Source organism: Brienomyrus brachyistius, chromosome 12 (genome assembly GCF_023856365.1).
Source record: "Brienomyrus brachyistius isolate T26 chromosome 12, BBRACH_0.4, whole genome shotgun sequence".
In the NCBI taxonomy this organism is placed as follows: domain Eukaryota; kingdom Metazoa; phylum Chordata; class Actinopteri; order Osteoglossiformes; family Mormyridae; genus Brienomyrus; species Brienomyrus brachyistius.
In genome coordinates this window covers 6,026,805-6,048,492 of record NC_064544.1, presented here as the reverse complement: position 1 = coordinate 6,048,492, position 21,688 = coordinate 6,026,805, and the positions used below count along the sequence as shown (strand labels likewise).

The window sequence follows — 21,688 nt, the reverse complement described above, 5'->3', positions numbered from 1 at the left end:
AATGATAATGTTGTAGAGGAATGATCCCGTGACAAAGTACTGGATCAGAAGGTAGAGAATGGATGGTCAAGTCCTCAATATTTATTATACGACTGGGATGGATGGATGGATGGATGGATGGATGGATGGATGGATGGAAGGAAATTAAGATATGACTGCAAAGAGAAACTGTAAAGAGCACATTGACAAAATGAGTCAGGAATATGACAGTTGAAGCTGCATTCTGAGGTTTTAAATACCTTCAGGGTGTCCTGTCCTTGGAAACTAGGAGCTGAGCTACAGACATTCACAAACACAACAGCATTTAAGAAATAGTGAAATTATGAAAATGTGGGGAACGTATTTAAATATAGAGATTATACTGGAATACAGAACATACTGAAATAGAAGAACTGAGACAAGCGTTGTTTCTCAGTGTAACTTTAAATCCACAGCCTGTCGCCTCTCAAATGAAAATGAGAATACACTTGTCACGCCCAGCTCGTCCGCTTCCCGTGTGTGCCACGCCCCCTCGTTAACCACGTGTGCTGCCCCGATTGTAACCAGCTGTTTTCCGTCAGTTTGATATGTCCTGTGTATTTAAGTCTGAGTATCCCCAGGGCTGTCATTGACGGATGTCCAATATGGTTCCCCGTTTGCCCCAAATAAATCCCTTTTGGTTATGGAAAACCGCGTTTACCTGACCTTGATTCCAAGTTCTCTGCCTGCTCGACTGACACGGTTCATCACAACACTGTGATGGAAACCCGTATTTTAATATGACAGACAAGAAAAATGGTTACATCCATCCGAATTGTTTCTCGGTATAAACACAATGTTCCAAACGCGACGTGCAGATATCAGCAAGGCTATACTGTGGCGCCAGTTCTAAAGCTGGAATCTGATTGGTCCGTTTGAATTTAAAAGCAAGCGTCTACGTGCGCGTACTTTAGACACCAGTCTTTCCATGGAGATCGGCCTAACCCGGCACTGCTGGTCCATCACTGTAAAATTCATAATATGTAAAAAAAGAAAAGAAAAACCTTCTGAAGCCGTTTCTATAACATGGGATGGAAACCTCACAGATCTGTAATAATTGATTAACAGTGGGGCCATGATTCCGCTGCAGACAGTCCTCTTTATTTTTAATTTATTATTTTTTTTTTTACAAATATAGTAGAACACTAGTCTGTCTTTCATACCGGTTTCATCAACTCCATACCCTCATTTTAACCCGCCCTCTCTTTCCTGTTCTGTTGCAGTTATAATGCACCGAAAAGCTAACGCGGGTCCCATTGTTTTATGGCCTTTAGTCATACACCTGTGCTGTTACTAAATAACTAACTAAAATATAATCACGGTAGTAAACGGATCAGTTTACTAATGTTAATCCCTTGATAGGCATGTCTCATGTGTACCGCGAGAAAGATACTGTTTCACAGAGAATTAAGACGTATAGTCATTCTACTGTAAGTTATTTTGAATAAAAGAAACCACATTTACTGCTACATTAGTGAAGTTCACTGTTAACGCAAATATTCGACAGTATTCCTAATGGGAAGAAATTGGAAAGTTTCAGAAGGAAGCGCAGCATAACGAGAAAACCCAGTCTTACCCAAATACGCTACAGGTTTAATATCAGTTTTCAGAAAGCGCAGATAAAAAGGGTGGCGTGTATAGTGGGTACAAGGAGGAAAAGCCTTTCATCCTAAAACATTTATACTCCGCTCAGCTCATCTGAAAATTGCTAGGATGATCACATAAATATCCATATCCTGTCCTTAACTCAGCCGCAAATACCTCAGTGACCTAAAATGAGGTGAATATACCGTGTAAAGCGTCCGGAAACACAGGGTTACAGCTTTTCGAGAAACATCTCCGGTCTGAAGAAAGAGACTAATTCGCGGAAACAGGAAGCGTTTGGTCCTCTCCAACAAAAACATGTAGGATCAATGTGTTACATAAAACGGAAAACTACAGTTTTTTGTGTTATTTATTAAAGAATATTTCCCTTATAGATTATTTGGACATATCAGCTCACTTATTAGGTCAAGTTAATGCGTTTTTCTGAAAGGTTCACAAACCATCTCTCCTCTGTTTGTAAGTAGCACGTTTACAATGTCATTCTGACAGCTTTCAATTATTCTTAATCTGTATACAACAGCATCCAAACGGCCTTTCGACTAGTAATATTACTTAATAGTACCAGAGCTGTATTTACTACACCCAGATCCATCAGCAAAGTCAAGGCAGTGCCACCCACAGTATTGAACATTTTAAGACGTGTTGCACCTTAATTTTTGCATTTTTATGGTTTAGCAGAAACTTTTTTTATCCAAAGCGACATACAGCTGAGAAAGCAGGGTAAGCAAGTGCCTGATGCAATTCGGGATTAAGGGCCTCGCTCAGGGGCCCATCGGTGACGTTACTCTGCCCACCCTAGGACTGACTGAAATTAACACTGGACTGAAATGTACCTGTTTTATACGAACGTCTGAAAAGTCAGCTTGGAGACCTTGGAACCGACTGCACTACATAAATAGTATTTGAACCAGATAGCCTTACCCGATGAGGGAGAGGCCCCACAGAACCTCCTGGCACTGTTGCTATGGCTACGGCGTCTTCACGAAGACCGTGCCCGTTGCTATGGCTATGGCGTCTTCCTGACGACCGTGACCGTTGCTATAGCTACGCCGCCACGCCATGCCTGCCTGACGCGTCTCCCGTGTGTTTTAATGGCTGCGTGTGCCAGCTAGGTGAACGCCGTCTCTCTGTAGTTCATTTGGGCTATTTGCTGTTGTTTTTCGCTATTTTTATTGACTGTGTTTGGGATAACGTATTAGCTAGCTTTTTGGAAATAAACCGCGTCTAAAAACGCCTGTGTTAGTAAAAGTAAACCAGAGACTTATAACCGCATAGACAACGGAATTAAAAGTAATTTTAAAAATTCGAAAGTCAAGTAATAAAATTATCTGAAGTGTGGCTAAAATCGCCGTCGTGAAAAACATGCAAATGCCCAGCTTAATCTCCGTTCGTAGAGCAAGCCAGTTTAATTAACAGCATTAAATTGTTATGATAATGATCGAAATATAAGTGCACATTATTGCAATTATTATGAACTGAATCGGTGATAATTATAGTGTGGTAATTCTTTACAGCTAAAGAATAATGAGGAGCTCCGTCGTGCCGAGATTAAACGTATCTTTTCTGCCTGATATAAGAAGCGGCTGCGGACGGAAGGGACGCGCGGCGCCTGCACGCAGGTACGAGCGTTTATTCCCGACGGATTTTTCAGGAATTCCCGGCATTTTATCGTGCTTGGAGAGACATAGAATCCTTATTCTTCTGGAAAATGTTTATTAAGCCATGGTCTTAAGCAGCTTGATTCATTATTTTAATCTTGCACAAATCCTTTTAAATACGTGGCATCGACTAGTTACCGACATTTAAGGATTCTTTTGTTTCAGGCCGTGCAAAGATGAAGGTGAATCGGGGTCCAGTGATGAAGGGAATGAAAGCAGCGCGGGTCCGATCCCGTCCAGGGACCAAACATCTCGGTGAGCTGCCAAACTACTCTTAAAAATGCATTACGCGTAAAAAATTAACAATGTTTCCAGTTGCCTTGTATTTGTGAGGCAGGGGGTGAGTTTTACATGCGTGGAGCGTGAAGGAGTCTGAGTCATGTGTGCATGGGTATCCTTTGCTGGTGATCACAGTTGTGATTTTTACGAAATCTGTGACAGTCACAACAAATTCGAAGGCATTTGTGCTGCGCCTCGGCAAGGTAACCCAAAGCACAGGAAGATGGAAAAAAGATTACAGGTATTATGTAAGGAAAAACAAATAAGAAAATAGTGGGCGAATATATTTTTAATTGGATGAATTCACATTTTTACCCTGTTCACATCTGGAATTTTTCACTGAGCAGTTTAAGAGGTTCATGGCGGAACAGCAGCTGGCCAGACTGGAGCAGACAGCACGCTGGCAGCTCAGGGATCTGTACGTGACTGAAGGATGAGTTCAGTTTCATCACTGTGTCTCGTGAAAGACAAACAGAGCAGGATGCTCTAGGAATGTTGTCAGATGTAAATGTGCGCTCGCACACATTATTGAATGGCTCATACTGATCCATTTGTATTCTGGATCAGTTTTATCTAAGGCATGGCAGGTCAGTAGCCTGATTGGGATGACAGCAAATCACACACACACTCGCTTGCAGGCACACACACACACACACGCAGACACACCCACGCACAATCAGTCTCTACAGGAACATGAACCCTAGGCCCTGTGAGGAGGACCGACAGTTGCCTACATCCCTGGCAATGCCTTGCAGTATGTGCACTGGACCAATAGGTGTCCCCACAAGCCATACAAAATTTACACTATTTTGAATGCTGCTGATGGGGCGGCATGGTGGTGCAGTGGTTAGCACTGTATGGGGCGGCATGGTGGTGCAGTGGTTAGCATTGTATGGGGCGGCATGGTGGTGCAGTGGTTAGCACTGTTGCCTCACACCTGTGGGACCCGGGTTCGTGTCTCCACCTGAGTTACATGTGTGTGGAGTTTGCATGTTCTTCCCATGTCGTCGTGGGGTTTCCTCCGGGTACTCCGGTTTCCCCCCACAGTCCAAAAACATGCTGAGGCTAATTGGAGTTACTAAATTGCCCGTAGGTGTGCATGTGTGAGTGAATGGTGTGTGAGTGTGCCCTGCGATGGGCTGGCCCCCCATCCTGGGTTGTTCCCTGCCTCGTGCCCATTGCTTCTGGGATAGGCTCCGGACCCCCCGCGGCCCAGTAGGATAAGTGGCTTGGAAAGTGGATGGATGGATAGATGAATGCTGCTGCTTGGTGGCATGGTGGTGCAGTGATTGGCACAGTTGTCTCACACCTTGTTACCTGGGACTGAGTCTTTGCCGTAGCTCCATCTGTGTGCCGTTTGCATGTTCTCTGTGTTACCTCTGGGTACTTCCCCCCCTCCCCCCACCAGTCCAATAACATGCTGAGGGCTAGTTGGAGTTACCAAATTGCCTGTGTTGGTGATTGGTGTGTGAGTGCGCCCTGCGATGGCTTGGCACCCCATCCTTAGTTTTCCCCTGCCTTGTGGCCATAGCTTCTGGGATAGGCTCCGGACCCCCCACAGTCCTGAATAGGATGAGCGGTTATGGAAGGTGGGTGGAAGAGAGTTAGGGTGTGTGTGGAATAAAAAGAACAAAGTTTTATGTCACTGAGATTGGCTTTATTTAACATTGTTTAATTTTAATGCATCGAGTTTCTGTTTTGAATTTTAATGATAATGCGTTTAGTAAAATTTTCTAATTTAAAGGCAAAGAGACCTGAATGATCAGCACTTTCACAAGTTACACCCTTATTCACTGCACAAACGTCGTCACACACTGTTCTATATATTTAGATCTTATGTATAGATATTGTTGATCTAAATTTGTTTCACGAGATTCGTTAGAAGTAACTAGAACAACAGCAGTGCTGAGTTTTCATCTCTCCTGCAATCTCTTACTGCACACGCTCAGACATCGCAGACGAGGCTTTAGTATCTCGCAGTTGTTTTTTTCCACACAAGACAAAATTGTAACTTTTGCCAGCATCCTTGCCCAGCAAGTTATGGGTCATATTGTCGTCTGTCAGGAGTGTGGGGATAAAGAAGGAGGAGATCTTACAGGAAAAAGGAGGAGGACTGACCGGACCCCAACACATGCTGAAGTAGCTTCAGGAGAAGGCAAATCTTTAAAGGAGCCTGATAAAACACTCTCCCTCAGCAATCCCCAAGTAGAACTATCAAGAGGAATGCATGATCAAGTGCTGGCCAGTACCACTGAAGCGTATGACACATAGCAGGCTAGACTGTATATTTCATTTCTCATTTTTTTCATTTAACTTTCTCGTGACATGTGGAAGTTTGTGCACATGATGTGCAATTCACATGGATTTGCCCACGGCTGAGCTCCACCGGGACTGGGACCCCCCCCCCCCTTTCCGGACTGGTGGTACGTTCCCACCTCCTGCTCTGTCGTCCCCGTGACAGTGTGGGCTTCCCACAGCTGGGGGGGGGGGCTCATGCTGTGGGACTGCTGGACTGTGCTGAGCTGTGCTATGTTTGTGTTCCTTTAAGGACCTGAGCTGGATACACAGTGAATGAAAATGGGTGGTAAAGATAATTTTATATGAGGTCCTGGCAGAGAGGTACATAGAGAGAATGAGGTGGCATCTGGACTGGTGTGGTGTGGGGCTGTGAACCCAAAAGCAGTAACAGGATGTAGAATTAAGTCGACGTTTCACACTTAACACCTCCTCTGTGTCCTCCCTGCATGCTCAGGTTCCGGAATTCGCTCAAGCAGAACATCTGCATAGACATGCTACGCAAGGGTTACCACCGGTCCTTCAGGGAGATCTTCGCTCTGATCCAGAAGCAGGCCGCCTCCGGGGAGGCCCCGGGGCCCGGGTCAGGCATATGGCAGCCCAGGCCCCTGGAGGAGCGGCCCCACAAACTGGAGCAGATTCAGCGCTTCCTGACCAGGGCTGAGGAAGCCCAGAGAGCAGGTAAGCCAGGGATTCTGGGTAAAGTCGAAGGCGCCTGGAGCACGAGAAGCTCTCATCTGCGAATCTGCTCCATTTTTTTAGACGAATTCATTAAAGTGCCAGTATGCTGAGTCTTCGTTTTATACCGAACTGAGAGGCTCCCTGGTTTCAGGCCTTTGTGCGAAATTGCCTGCTTTGCATCCATTTCCCTGTATTGGCCATCGTGATTTAAACAATGACAACAAACGTGGTGCAGGATGCCCGACATGTCGGGTGGGCCGTCCACGGCGAGGAGGTCTGGGGGGGGGACGTCCTGTCAGCTCCGGTCCTCCCGCCCGAGATGCATTCCTGTCGACTGGGCCCCAGTGGGCGCTGGTGGGGTGAGCCCCCCCTGAGACCCGAGCCAATTGGGCGGGGGGTGTGGGACGGGAGTATCCAGCCTTCCCAGTTTAGGGGGGGGGGTTCCTGGAGGCAGAGTGGCCACAGGGTCAGGATGTCGAACGAAGACGTGGCCCATCTGATATGACAAGCCTCTCATTGTAACACGTTCCTTATCGGACACCAGCCGCAACCGGAAGTGGCGGCACGCAAGACTGTGGCCCAGTGAGGTTTGCTTTTAATGCTTCTCATGCGGTAAAGGTCATATGTTTGCGTCTCTCACACCCAGGCTGCTGAATGAGGTTCCAGTATCACTTAATACAGTCCGGGATTACGAGTGTGTTCCTTTGACTCTCAGTCTTGTGTTGGAGCAGCACTGGAAGGGTTGTTGTACAGTAGGCTGTGTGACACGTTTTCCCTGCGTAACGCCGCTGATAAACAGCAACAAAGCAGGAAGAAGAGACGTGGCTGGGCTCAGGCACCGAAAGGTGCGGAAGAGACCATGCAAGTGCCCCTAATAACTGCTCTGAAAGAGTCAGCGCCCCCTGGTGTCCTGCTTTGGCATAGCTCTGTGGTTTGTACACATCAGTGTGGTGGTGTTCACTCCGCAGGGAAACGAGAGATTTCTTCATTTATTATGCGAATATTTAGGTATTGGCCGTAGTTTAATGTCAGGTACTGTTTAGGCTGTCAGAGGCTTGGGGAGGCACTTAGAAATAAGGTAGTGTCGAATGATGCAGCACCTCCTCCGGGGGGCGCTGTGCACAGATCCAGACTTTAAAATCAAGCAACGTGTTTCTGTAGTATCGATAGATCCTCCAGGGGGCGCTGTGTACAGATCCAGACTTTAAAATCAAGCAACGTGTTTCTGTAGTATCGACAGACCCTCCGGGGGGCGCTGCTTTGGTAGGATGGACAGACGGTCCAGGGTGGGCTGCTTTGGTAGGATGAGATCTACCTTTGTGACGCGATTCATTGCCAGAAGCTGCTTGTGTGCACAGTCGGCCTTTTCGCATAGGTGTGCTGAGAGGTCGACTTGTGGACTCAGGCAGGGCGGCATGGAGCAGCGTTACTGTCAGTTACGGCAACTGTGAAGCGGACTACTGGTCTCACCGGACCAAGATCTATCTTCTAAAACACCAACTCTGCTGTTTGTTTTCCTGATTCCACACTGGGTTTAATTTTGCGGTTAAAACATCGGGTTTACCTTGGGGTTATTAAAAATATTTTTAATGCACAGTATATTCTGTCAACTTTGGTGCTAAGCAATAAGAGCAGATTATTTGTTTAAAATTTCCTCTGGAGTTGTAGGGAAAAAAACTGTTGTTAGTCTGTACTTTAGTTATGTATTATGTGATAGTTGTAAGGCTAATAGTACAGTGTTGTCCGCATGAAAGTAGCCTTCATGGCTGTAATGATGTATTGCTGTGTGGCTCCTTTCATGCTGGTCACACATGACACTTGATATTTGAAATTCTTATTAATTATTGTTCGCTTTGCAGGTTGTTATGAAGAGGTGTATGACAATCAGGTGGTCTTGGCACGCTACTTTGAGGACCAAGAGGACAAGTGGTTGTCTGACTACTTTTATGAAGTCTGCCTGGACTCTGCCCAGCGGATTAAGATGGATGGGGGGGAAAGGGAGGCGGAAGCGAATTTTAACATGGGCCGTATCTACATGGAACAAGGTAAAGCCAGGCGATCTTTGCTTTCTTATTTAACCAGTGAATAACGTAGATGTTTTTCTGTGTAGCAGGGCAGATTGCCTCCATATACATACTATTTCCTGTTGCCTTCCTTGTTACATGTGTAGCAGGGCAGATTGCCTCCATATACATACTATTTCCTGTTGCCTTCCTTGTTACATGTGTAGCAGGGCAGATTGCCTCCATATACATACTATTTCCTGTTGCCTTCCTCGCTACCTGTGTAACAGGGCAGATTGCCTCCATATACATACTATTTCCTGTTGCCTTCCCTCTTACCTGTGTAGCAGGGCAGATTGCCTCCATATACATATTATTTCCTGTTGCCTTCCTCGCTACCTGTGTAACAGGGCAGATTGCTTCCATATACATACTATTTCCTGTTGCCTTCCTTGTTACCTGTGTAGCAGGGCAGATTGCCTCCATATACAGTACATACTATTTCCTGTTGCCTTCCCTCTTACCTGTGTAGCAGGGCAGATTGCTTCCATATACATACTATTTCCTGTTGCCTTCCTTGTTACCTGTGTAGCAGGGCAGATTGCCTCCATATACATACTATTTCCTGTTGCCTTCCTTGTTACCTGTGTAGCAGGGCAGATTGCCTCCATATACATACTATTTCCTGTTGCCTTCCTTGTTACATGTGTAGCAGGGCAGATTGCCTCCATATACATACTATTTCCTGTTGCCTTCCTCGCTACCTGTGTAACAGGGCAGATTGCCTCCATATACATACTATTTCCTGTTGCCTTCCCTCTTACCTGTGTAGCAGGGCAGATTGCCTCCATATACATATTATTTCCTGTTGCCTTCCTCGCTACCTGTGTAACAGGGCAGATTGCTTCCATATACATACTATTTCCTGTTGCCTTCCTTGTTACCTGTGTAGCAGGGCAGATTGCCTCCATATACAGTACATACTATTTCCTGTTGCCTTCCCTCTTACCTGTGTAGCAGGGCAGATTGCTTCCATATACATACTATTTCCTGTTGCCTTCCTTGTTACCTGTGTAGCAGGGCAGATTGCCTCCTTATACATATTATTTCCTGTTGCCTTCCCTCTTACCTGTGTAGCAGGGCAGATTGCCTCCTTATACATATTATTTCCTGTTGCCTTCCTTGTTACCTGTGTAGCAGGGCAGATTGCTTCCATATACATACTATTTCCTGTTGCCTTCCTTGTTACCTGTGTAGCAGGGCAGATTGCCTCCATATACATACTATTTCCTGTTGCCTTCCTTGTTACCTGTGTAGCAGGGCAGATTGCCTCCATATACATACTATTTCCTGTTGCCTTCTCTGTTACCTGTGTAGCAGGGCAGATTGCCTCCATATACAGTACATACTATTTCCTGTTGCCTTCCCTCTTACCTGTGTAGCAGGGCAGATTGCCTCCATATACAGTACATACTATTTCCTGTTGCCTTCTCTGTTACCTGTGTAGCAGGGCAGATTGCCTCCTTATACATACTATTTCCTGTTGCCTTCCTTGTTACCTGTGTAACAGGGCAGATTGCCTCCTTGCATACACTGTTTCCTGTTACATTTCCTGACACCTGTGTAACAGCACAGATTGCTAGAATATCTATGCCATTACCTAAGTAATAATGTGAGCTGTTCTCCAACATAATAAATATTCATAATGTTACTGTGTTAATGATAAGAAGAGGTAATGCCAGGGAATAATGACGTTTTTTCGCACTTAATGCAAAAACACAGAATCTTCTGCTGATTTGTTTGAGTGGAGTATCTCTTTTGCCATCAAGTAATCAATATGCAGCCGAATGAGTTCATTTTAATGCGTTCAATCATGCTCTAATGTTTGCAGCTTACGGGCACTTGCATCAGTAATGCAGGAATGTTATATGACTCTGGTTTGGACCATTTCATAAAATATTCATGGAATCAAAAATGACATCAAAATAGGGGCTGAGAGAATTACATTTTTGTTTCCTCTCCCCCAGCACCTGGGTAATTGTGTTTAAGCATAGTGTGTGGCGGAGAGTATACCTGCATGTAAATGTGGCGGAGACTATACCTGCATGTAAGTGTGGTGGAGAGTATACCTGCATGTAAGTGTGGTGGAGACTATACCTGCATGTAAGCATAGTGTGTGGCGGAGGCTATACCTACATGTAAACATAGTGTGTGGCGGAGGCTATACCTGCATGTAAGTATAGTAGTGTAGCTGTGTGGTAGAGAGTATACCCGCGATTAAGCATAGCGTGTGTGGCCAAGTGGTGGAGAGTATAACCAAGATTAAGCGTAGCCTGTGTAGCCGTGTGGTGGAGAGTATACCCGCGATTAAGCGTAGCCTGTGTAGCCGTGTGGTGGAGAGTATACCCGCGATTAAGCGTAGCCTGTGTAGCCGTGTGGTGGAGAGTATACCCGCGATTAAGCGTAGCCTGTGTAGCCGTGTGGTAGAGAGTATACCCGCGATTAAGCGTAGCCTGTGTAGCCGTGTGGCGGAGAGTATACCCGCGATTAAGCGTAGCCTGTGTAGCCGTGTGGCGGAGAGTATACCCGCGATTAAGCGTAGCATGTGTAGCCGTGTGGCGGAGAGTATACCCGCGATTAAGCGTAGCATGTGTAGCCGTGTGACGGAGAGTATACCCGCGATTAAGCGTAGCCTGTGTAGCCGTGTGGCGGAGAGTATACCTGCGATTAAGCGTAGCCTGTGTAGCCGTGTGGTGGAGAGTATACCCGCGATTAAGCGTAGCCAGTGTAGCCGTGTGGCGGAGAGTATACCTGCGATTAAGCGTAGCCTGTGTAGCCGTGTGGTGGAGAGTACACCCGTGAAGCATAGTGTCTCACAACTAACATCGTACAAACTGGCACTGTTTACTGTCGATTTACTACGTGATACATTTAAATTAGGCAATATAAAAAATATTATATGGCAGTAAGTAAGTGTAGATTATATGAGATAAATGTTATTGTATTGACATTTACTGTATTGATGTTTTATTTAGTATATTGACAGTAACAACTTGAATCTAGGTACTTTTGCCCGCTGACAGTCAGAGCCAATTAACAGTACAGTCGTTCATTTATAGACACTGATTTTATAAGCAGAGTGTTAACAGAAACTGCTGACATACACTTACGTGATACCGATGTCATCATTCTGCGTTTTAATCTGTGTTTCTTACTGTTTCTCTGCGTAACAGAATATGTTTTCGTAAACATTCTTCAGTCTACAGCGTGTCGAGCTGAGTTTTCCCTCACAGAAAGACGTAAATGGCTCCTTTATTCCCCGGCATGATGCTGCTGCTCTGCAGACAGCTTTGATAACTGCATTTATTCCTTGACTCGGTGCCGGATTTCCCTGGCAGTGCTGAGTGATGGGTTAATGTGATTCAGGGCGTCTGGAAGCCGCAGTGGAGTGTGCTACAGCTTCCCGTCGCCTGGCAGCCGGCAGGACTTGGACGGACGGGGTGGGCCGGAGCTGCTGCGCGCGGACCTGCCAGAGTCTGTCCACCATCTACTCATCACTCGCAAAGAAGATGTTGGAGAATGAGGAGCACCAAGTAGCCATCGAGACTCTGCTGAAGGCCCTCGAGATGGCAAAAGAAGGTGTGTGGAAGCAGTCGTTTACCCAATGGGGGGGGGAAAGGGGCAGCCATTTACCTATTTGGGGGGGGGGTGTGGGAGCAGTCATCTACCCCACATCTGCCAGTGGTTCATAAACTTGTAGATCAATGGTTCGCATGACGTTTCATTCAGACAAGTCAGGGGTCCGTTTTCAATAACAAAACAACTGGGAACTAAAATTGGGAACTTTCTAATGCTTTATTTTTTGGGGGGGGACTGAATTATGCCGAGTTATGTGTGTGTGAGGTTTAGTGGATTACGTTGTATATTTTTGTACTTCAAACCGGACTTTGAGAACCCCTGGTCTCGACCTTCATGTATACTGGTGCTTCACTGAGTAGGGGAGGTGATGGGAAGGGTGTCCTGAAATAAAGAGCGATGCGAGGAGAGCCAGTGACTCCCCAGTCACTCCGACAGTGACAGCTACCACTTGACAGGAGACATCTGGAACCTTCTGATATTCTGCAGGAGGTGCTTCTCCTGCCGCTTCTGTTGACCTCAGGTCAATGCCTCTGCGATTCCAGCTTTCCCACACTGCGGGAAAACGAACGCAAAGAACATGACAGAATGAACTGTTATTAGGCTCCTAGTGAAATAAACCATGCAGGAGGCTTCTGAAGTTCAGAGGATCTTCAGAGGAGATTCGCTGTGCTGAAAGCTGCTACTTTCATTTGTTATGCCAACCATGGAACACAAACCAAAGCTTAGAAGATTAATCGTCCTGCTTCATCCCGAGTTCTGCATGTGCTGGCGTTCAGTCCAGACCATTTCCAGTATAGTTCGGTACAGCCCATTTCCAGTATAGTTCGGTACAGCCCATTTCCAGTATAGTTCGGTACAGCCCATTTACTGGTCCCGTTTATTTCTGGAGCCGTTCTCCCAAAATCACGCTGTGTGATTGTGACGTCGACCTGGCCGGGAGAGTTGGCGTGACGCAGGGACAACAGCGACAAGTTTGACCAGATGAACAAACGCAGGAGAGCATTTTGGCTTAAACACAGCAGGATGAGGCACATAACCCCCCAGGTGGCTTCACTGCAGTCTTGGTCTTACACCAGTAGTCATGCAGAATGAGGCACAAATTTTTCACTGGTTTGCTGTGTGCTGCCGTTTATGTAACTGGTGAAAAACCAGCAGTGCTAATTATTAATTATCTGTGGCTTCCCTAGATGCTGCTCTCAATGCCTCATGAAGAGGGTCTCTCTCCTCAGGTTGCTGCCGTTATACACAGAGACTGATTTAAGGTGTTAGTGCAGCCTGAGGCGAGTTATTTAAGAGCCATAAAACACAGGGCAGTAAAGCAGAGGACGGGGCCAGCCTATCGAACAGAGGCTCCCCGAGGCTGTGAGCCCAGTGGCTTCTGGGTAAATTTCCTCCTGATGGTGCAATAATCACACCGAAGGTATAACCACTCAGCCTGGGCTCAGGATGCGTGTTCTGTTTAGTCTTTGTCTTTAATCTTCAGCCTTGTTTCACTTGGTTATTTGTTTCCAGCTGGAGATAAAAAGATTGAAGCGGAAGCAGCGTATCGACTTGGGTCGGCGTACCGACTCGTGCAGGACCATCAGGCAGCCAGGAGAGTGAGTGTGCCCGTACTCCAGGGTCATCGCACGCTAGCCATGGCGCTAACTCAGCTAGCCATGGCGCTAACTCAGCTAGCCTTCACTGCTGACATGTCACATGTTTTGATTTATTAGCATTGCAGCACACGCAGAATGGCGTAAAAGGCCGGCGAATGTGACTCAGCAGCCGCTTTCTCTGCCGCGGCCGACAGCCGTGTCCCCTCTCTAAACCTGAATGCTGGGTTGCCCTCACGGCTAGTCTGTGCTGCTCTTCCTTGCCACCATTCTGTGTTTTTTCTCATGGGACTCCTGTGTTTTACGGCTCCACGTTAGACACGGACCAATCACAGGGCAGGCTGACTGGTTTCTGCCGGTCTAAACGTGGAGGCGTGGCTGTTTTTGCTTGATTGACGTGTATGAGACACGCCCCTGGTGTCGAGAGAGGTGTCTGGGTTGAAAGGCATCTCAGCCGTAATGCTTTATTTATCATCAAAGATGTTGGGCTTATATAAAAATAATAGCATTTATAATTTATTAATGCCCGAGATATCATTTGGAATATTTCCTTCTTCAAGATTCTTTCAAGATGTCCCCCAGTTCTGGGGTCCCACCACACAGCGGGGCCCCAACTGGCACCCGTGGACCCAGTGACCGTTGCTACACTGGTACATGGTACATACTGTTTTAGTATACCGCAGGCTGGGGTCTGCCAAATGCAGAAAACTCAGATCCGATCCGCTGAACTCCGGCACTCCCAGACTTCTGAATGGGATTTGAAAATCGCCGTTTAAATAAGAAATACGTTCCCCGTAGCCAGATAAATTCACTGCGCGTTTATTCATTTTTAAACTCTTCCTGTCTGAAAGTGCATGAGAGGCTGCAGACCTGCTCTGCGGCGGCACTAAGCTGACAGGAGTAACAGATGGCCTGCTGAATGGGAGGCTGCTGCTCACATCTCAAAACTCAAAGTTAATTTTCAACACGATGGTCCAAACGTTTACCTTACACAGACATCAGGTGAGATGGACGGTGATGCCGTTCGATGCTCTGCTTGGCTTCTGCGGTATAAAGCCGGACTGATCAATAACACATAAGTGCCTGGATGTCAGTGGAGCTGCTGTGTTTGTTTTCGTTGACCCTCCGTGTTCACTTATGCAAAACAGCGAAGCAAGTGAAAGCCGGGCTTTGATGCCTGAAAATAAAAGTCCAGCCAGGAATTTAGCCATGCAGCTGGGTTCTGCGCCTGCAGCCCGGCTCACGCCTGCGGGCTGGGGGTGCCGTCCTGCAGGGATTCGGCGTCCTGTCAAGCGGCCGTATTACAGCCGACACCGGCTCCGAGATGAAAGCGAGGCGGGCAGTTGGGCTGCGATCGCTCTCCCCTCCGCTGAGAGCTCATCCCTTCATCTTGCTCTCTCCTCCTTTGCTCGCTCACTCGCTCTGGTCTCGTGCTGCCACCGCCGCTGCCCGTTGCGCCTAGGGGCTTCTCCCTCGGGGACCGCCGCCTCCCCTGGCGCGAGCCCCCCCACGGCGCCGGATGCCACCCCTTCTCTTGCTTTGTCAGTAAGTGGCAGGGCCCATTCTCGCAGCAATGGCGGCCATTACATCTGACCTCCCTGTTTCATCAATTATGGATAAATGATGTGATGAGACCATCTGCAGGTCGGAGCGGTGACTCTCTCCTCCTGGCTGGGATTAAATGGGAATGAGTAGAGTGTTGTTTATTGTCAGGCCAGAGCTCTACTGGGGATCCAGAAGGGATTACCCCAGCTCACCCTGCTCTACCAGACCTGCCCTACCATCCCTACAGCCATTTTCTGTTCAGGACCTCTTATTATCTTACTGGTCATAAACCATCCATCAATCATCTTTCTGCCTATCCAGTACTGGGCTGCTCAGTGCGATTCTAACTGATGATAATATTTGTTTTGTGTGTATGCCATGAACCAATAGTATTTAAGTACTCACATCGAGGTATTTTACGGTAATCACTGCTGCTTGCCAAAAGTTACAGGGGAGCCTCTGGCCTGGCTGATCGCTGGTTCTCCGTGTCGGATTTCGGGCAGACACAGCCGCTGTGCGTCTCGTCACAGTGACATGGAGAGCCTGCCTGAGAGTCACAGTGACACGGAGGGTCTGCCTGAGAGTCACAGTGACACGGAGGGCCTGCCTGACGGTCACAGTGACACGGAGGGCCTGCCTGACGGTCACAGTGACACGGAGGGCCTGCCTGACGGTCACAGTGACACGGAGGGCCTGCCTGACGGTCACAGTGACACGGAGGGCCTGCCTGACGGTCACAGTGACACGGAGGGCCTCATCTGCGTCACAGAGTCGCGCTGTATTAAACACACCCTCGCCACCCCCACCCACAACCTCGACAGCCTCAGATGGGAAGAGGCCTCCTGTTTGCACACGACTAATAGGGACCTTCACTTGTGCGTTGGTGCCGTCTCCGCGCTCATGTTTGCTGATGTAGTAAGTCGGTGACTGGTTCTCTATGACTGTTCTGTCCCTAGATGTGGGTATGTGACAGGGGTCTGTGCTGAGCCCCCTCATCGCCCCCCCCCCCCAGCCACATATGGTCTCACCCATCATTTTCACTCCCAGCCTTAGTCCCCCCCCCCCCAGCCTGCTGCATTATTAAGCAGACAAAACCTCACAGGCTTCTCAGCTTTTCCTGGTTCTTGCCATTTCACTCAACCAGGCAAATCCCTTTCTATAATACTGCAAATAATGGATTAAACTGCGCTTGTGTTGAAATCCTTCTGCTGTGTCCCCCACACACTTACATTTATGTCCGTTTAAGGTTAGTAATTTTCCCAAATTTTCTGTGTGGTGCAGGGAGGCATCTCTGTGTTTCAGCATCACATCCTGACCTACGTGAGCCCCAGTCTGCCTGTGTTCATGCTCTCTCCTTTGCGGCAGTATCTGAAGGTGCACGTGGAGATCTGCACGGCGCTGGGAGATCTCGACCATCTTGGCGACACGTATACGGCTGTAGCGGAGTCGCTGCAGAGGTGAGAGCCTGGCAATTGGTCTGTGACCTGTGGGGTTCCGGAAGGTTCCAGAAGGTTCCGGCGTCCAAACCGGGATGATGAACCATTCAAATATGCAGCATGAAAAAAACATTTTGCAGTGAACACTAATAGGTGTTGGTCGTCCAGTTCATTCAGCCATAATGGTCTGTTAGCAAATTTTTGTTTCCTGACATGAACATGAGATGATTTCATTGACACAGTGAAGGGAAACATGATGAGGCCATACAGTACCTTCTGGAATTTGCGGAGGCGTCTGCAGGAAACAGCCAGCGTGGCAGCTTGGGGGTCGTCTACTTGTACCTTGGAACCATCTTCATCTCAAACGTATGTGCATTCAATAAATATGGATAGAATATGTACTGATATCTGCCATCCGTAAACATACCCTCACCTTTAAGGCCTATCGCTGCCTTTCATAAATATACCCTCACATTTAAGACCCATCTCTGCCTTTCCTAAATGTACCCTCAACTTTAAGGCCCATCTCTGCCTTTTGTAAATGTACCCTCACCTTTAAGGCCTATCGCTGCCTTTCATAAATATACCCTGACCTTTAAGGCCTATCGCTGCCTTTCATAAACATACCCTCACATTTAAGGCCCATCTCTGCCTTTCATAAATGTACCCTCACCTTTAAAGCCTATCGCTGCCTTTCGTAAACATACCCTCACCTTTAAGGCCTATCGCTGCCTTTCGTAAATATACCCTCACCTTTAAGGCCTATCGATGCCTTTCGTAAACATACCCTAACTTTTAAGGCCTATCGCTGCCTTTCGTAAACATACCCTGACTTTTAAGGCCTATCGCTGGAGGAAATAGTTGAAAGTGACTGTGATGTTTAACTTCTACTTAAGAGTAGCGATGTTTGGCATGTCTGTGATGGGGGCTCCTCCGTGTTTCATTATCCTGTAAAACATTGTGTGGGACGAAAGACCAGGGCCGCAGAAATACAACACTAGTCATTCTCTGGTGTTTACTCACTGAACAGCTGGAAGTTTAGGGTTCTACATGGAATTCCTGCTGCAGGAAATTACAAGATGTACAAAATGCGTGTTACTGCGTATCTGCTCACTCTGTCGAAGCCCCTGAAGAGCAGGAGTGAAGCTGGACTCTGCACGTCGCTCTCCTTCAGGGCGCGTATGACAGGGCCTGCGAGATGTTCCTGAGGGCCTCGGAGATGGGCGAGGAGCTCGGCCGCCAGGAGCTGCTCCGTAGGGCCCGGGTGCACCTCGGCATCGCCCGCGCCCTCCACATGACAGCAGCCCCCAGCAGCCGCGGGGGGGCGTCCCCGCTCGCCGACGTGCCCAGGCTACTGGCGTGGAAGGACAGTCGGAGGGGCACGTTTGGTGACACGGCGGGGGGGGCTTTCCAGTGACAGTGTCATCTCACTGCTTGATCATATGACCTCTTAGCTGCAGATGTCTTAAATTTATAAAATAATTACCCCTTTATTACAGTGACTTTGCCGTGAAGTTATTTCTCAATGTGACAAAGTGCCTCAGCTTTAATGGGCACCATCACCTTTGTTTGGGGAGTTTTTATCAAACCAGTAACTGAACCCGTAGATCTGAATGACGATGAATTGGATCAAAGGGCGAGTCTTGGGCGGAGCCTCATGTGTCACCAGCTGCAGAATTAACTTATTTAATTGCTGGTTAACAGCTGGTTTTGACCTCTCCAACCCAAGTGCTGCGTTGACCAAACGCCTGCAGCTTCTGCAGGAAACGGGCGACTTAAAAGATCATATCCTGCCAAACACAAGTGACACTGCATAGTCAGACGGTACGATTCTGTCCCAGATTTCTGCCACTCATGAGCGATGGGCTTTGCAGGGCACGTTCCCTAGGTAACCGTGCGGGAGCTGGCTGGGTGCAGTCGGCTCCCAGGCTGTGTCACCATGAAGGCTTATTAGGGGCGGCAGGTCTGAGCGAGGCCCCTAATAAGAGAATCCGAGGATCAGATCCATTGGAGCCGCCCGGGACCTCGGCGCTGTGCCTGCGAATGACTGCTAGGTGGCGGGTCTCTGGGACCCCGCGGCCGGCCTGGGCGCCGTGATAAAAAGGCCCAGATAAAACGTCCTGACAGCAGCTCCTAGATGCAGTGGGACGGGGCCCCGTCAGCCGGGACCTTGCCTTCCTGCTTCCTTCCTTTCTTCTTCCTTTTAAAAGGCTGCGCTCTCTTCGCTTCTTCCCAGCCGCTGGGTGACTGGCCAGCTCCGGACCAGCAAGGTGGATTCTGTGTGCTAATTAGCACTTAGCTACAAACCGCTCCCACCGCCCGATCGTGACGTGTTTCTGCTGGGTCTCCCGATGCTCCTGGATGATCTACATTGACTCCAGTAGGATGAAACCAGTTGAGCACATTAATGAGTAAAATGGGGTGTGAATTCATTAAGCGACTTCCAGAGAGCAACATATAAGACGATGAGTGAGAGAAACGTCTGTCAGGTACCACAACTTATTTATAGTTAAGACAACATTAAAACTGGACCGTGACTTTTCTCATGGGGGTCTCAGCAGTGTAGTACATGGGGTCCTTTTGTAGGGTGTGATCACCTGAAACCTCAGTGCTACGTGGTTTCATTTGTGTGCATTTTATGTTTACTGTGTGACATACACATGCAACAGCAGTAATCCCACCTTGGCCTGTGCCTGTGCGGGATTGGTCATTTGGGTCAGAATGCTCCGCCTTTGTCACTCGGGGTGTAGAGGAGAATGGGCCCCACAACCTGACCTCAGCACCTCCCAGCTGATGTGACACAGTCAGTGTTCAGTGGGGTTCGTTCAGGAAGCACCCCTCGGCGTACTCCATTAAGCTCATGTAGTCTCGCTCTAAGTTTAAAGCAATGCACAGCAAACGTTTATGTGTTTGTAGCATTTTACTGAGCTTTGTGTTGAATTTCACTAACTGTGTATGTGAGAAATAAACCTCAGTTTGATGACAGAAGCTCAAAGAGTAAGAAAGTGATTAAAGGCAGAGAAAAATATCAAACCCAGCACAGCTCTCTGAATCCCAAATCCCATCTTCTTAATCCTGTCATATTTGCATCAACGGCATTTAGGTCAAACCAATGTTACGGTTTAACCCAGAGCTGGGTTTTACGTCGTGTGAATATCCCAGCATGACTGTCACCATATCACGCCGGTCGGTGACGATGCTCTCAAAATGCGCCAAGGAAAATATTTGGTTGATTGTGCATTTTTAATAGTGTTTAACATTTACGGCCTTTTTCTTAAGGTCCAGCCAACGCCATTAAATTTCACCCCATAGATACACAGTTATGACATGTAATAACTACTGGAATATAAAAGAAATTAATAATTTAAGGGGCACTAACAAATGAGGGCCATCATTAAAAAGCGAGGCTTCAAACCATCTCGCATAAAGTCCAAGGTAATGCGTCGTTTTCATGATAAAAAATTACAGCGTTCATTTTTCAGGGCGGCCTTATTGCTTCTGCTCGTCCCCAGAATCCCCGAAGCATTTTAAGCACGGCGAGGGAGACACTGGAGGAGCTTTTCTCAAGCATGGAGGCCCCAGTGTTTCCATCACTGTGCTCGTTCTTTCGGGGGGCCGTCGTTCCTACCTGTTTGAATGTGCCTCCGAGGTTGGACCCCGCGGCCGTCTACGTACGTGGCCGTCCGGGCGGAGTAATGTCGACCTCCCAGAACATTCTTATTTCTCCACAGGTGTCAGAACATCGTGGCAGCGTGATGAAGCCGTCGCTTGTCTTTTGCGAGGGAAACCAGTGCTGGCGTTCAGTCTGTTCAGGGGGGAAAAACCTGCAGTTTCAAAAGACAAATGCATCTCTGTGGGCGTTTTCACGTAATTGAGGGAGCGGAGGAACAGTACAGGCGGATGCTGCAATTTGTCGTTTTTCTTGCGTGTGTGATGGATTAATATTCTTTTTATCAGAAGAAAAGCTTTCCTCCAGTAAAAATAATGCAAACAGTCATTCAGTAGTCAGTGGAGCAGGGTAGCTGATGTTTGGTGTATGGTACCGAACGGCTCTGCACACAGATAAGCAGTGTTTAAAGTGGGCTTGTGCGTCCTGATATGCAGTACCAGCACCTCTTTGGTGTTCCTTTCAGAGTACCTCTCAATATCTGCTTATACTGAATAAGAAGGTGAGTACTGGGACCTGGTACTGAATACCAAGGGGAGTACCGACACCTGGTACTGAATAAGAAGGGGAGTACTGGGACCTGGTACTGAATACCAAGGGGAGTACCGACACCTGGTACTGAATAAGAAGGGGAGTACTGGGACCTGGTACTGAATAACATTGGGAGTACTGGGACCTGGTACTAGATAACAAGGGGAGTACTGGGACCTGGTACTAAATAACAAGGGGAGTACTGGGACCTGGTACTGAATAACACTGGGAGTACCGACACCTGGTACTGGATAACAAGGGGAGTATCGGCACCTGGTACTGAATATGAAGGGGAGTACCGGGACCTGGTACTGAATAACACTGGGCGTACCGACACCTGGTACTGACTGACAAGGGGAGTACCGACACCTGGTACTGAATACCAAGGGGAGTACCGACACCTGGTACTGACTGACAAGGAGAGTACCGACACCTGGTACTGAATACCAAGGGGAGTATCGGCACCTGATTTTCCCCAATTCAAGTATTGCCGATAAATGTACTTCAAAGCCAAACTGATTCTAGTGGTGTGGTCTGTAACCGCGAAGGTCACCGCTGCCTGAAGCAGTATTCGAGTCCATTGCCACTATAGTATTTATTCTGCACACGCAGAAGAGGGTCATCTTTAGGCTGGTATGCAGTACACAGCCCACAATCAGTACAAGGCATGCAGCGAGTACTTTTGACGTGCTCTGAAGTGACAGGGGTGGTATGTTTCATGGCCTGACCCACACCA

The 21,688-nt window shown here is 47.8% G+C and overlaps 1 protein-coding gene and 1 long non-coding RNA gene across 6 annotated transcripts; one reads left to right on the top strand and one right to left on the bottom strand.

Annotated features, from left to right (window-relative positions):
* Positions 1 to 2,674: 2,674 nt before the first annotated feature.
* On the top strand, positions 2,675 to 19,742 carry ttc29 (tetratricopeptide repeat domain 29). Of its 5 annotated transcripts, none has more exons than XM_048971804.1 (10): positions 2,675 to 2,735; positions 3,138 to 3,242; positions 3,447 to 3,536; positions 6,313 to 6,536; positions 8,396 to 8,581; positions 11,966 to 12,178; positions 13,691 to 13,776; positions 16,684 to 16,775; positions 16,997 to 17,120; positions 17,929 to 19,742. In XM_048971804.1, exons 2-10 carry the CDS (start codon positions 3,148 to 3,150, stop codon positions 18,169 to 18,171), a joined length of 1,353 nt encoding a protein of 450 aa, XP_048827761.1. In that variant the 5' UTR covers positions 2,675 to 2,735; positions 3,138 to 3,147; the 3' UTR covers positions 18,172 to 19,742. The 5 variants fall into 5 exon arrangements, with proteins under 5 accessions (XP_048827761.1, XP_048827762.1, XP_048827766.1 ...); XM_048971805.1 differs by having other exon boundaries at positions 17,879 to 18,101; XM_048971809.1 differs by having other exon boundaries at positions 17,044 to 17,120; positions 17,929 to 18,069.
* On the bottom strand, positions 11,190 to 11,474 carry LOC125705312 (uncharacterized). The gene is made up of 3 exons (XR_007381465.1): positions 11,396 to 11,474; positions 11,306 to 11,350; positions 11,190 to 11,260 (listed from the first exon to the last, which is right to left on the bottom strand). It is a non-coding gene; the product is annotated as an uncharacterized LOC125705312 (long non-coding RNA).
* Positions 19,743 to 21,688: the final 1,946 nt, after the last annotated feature.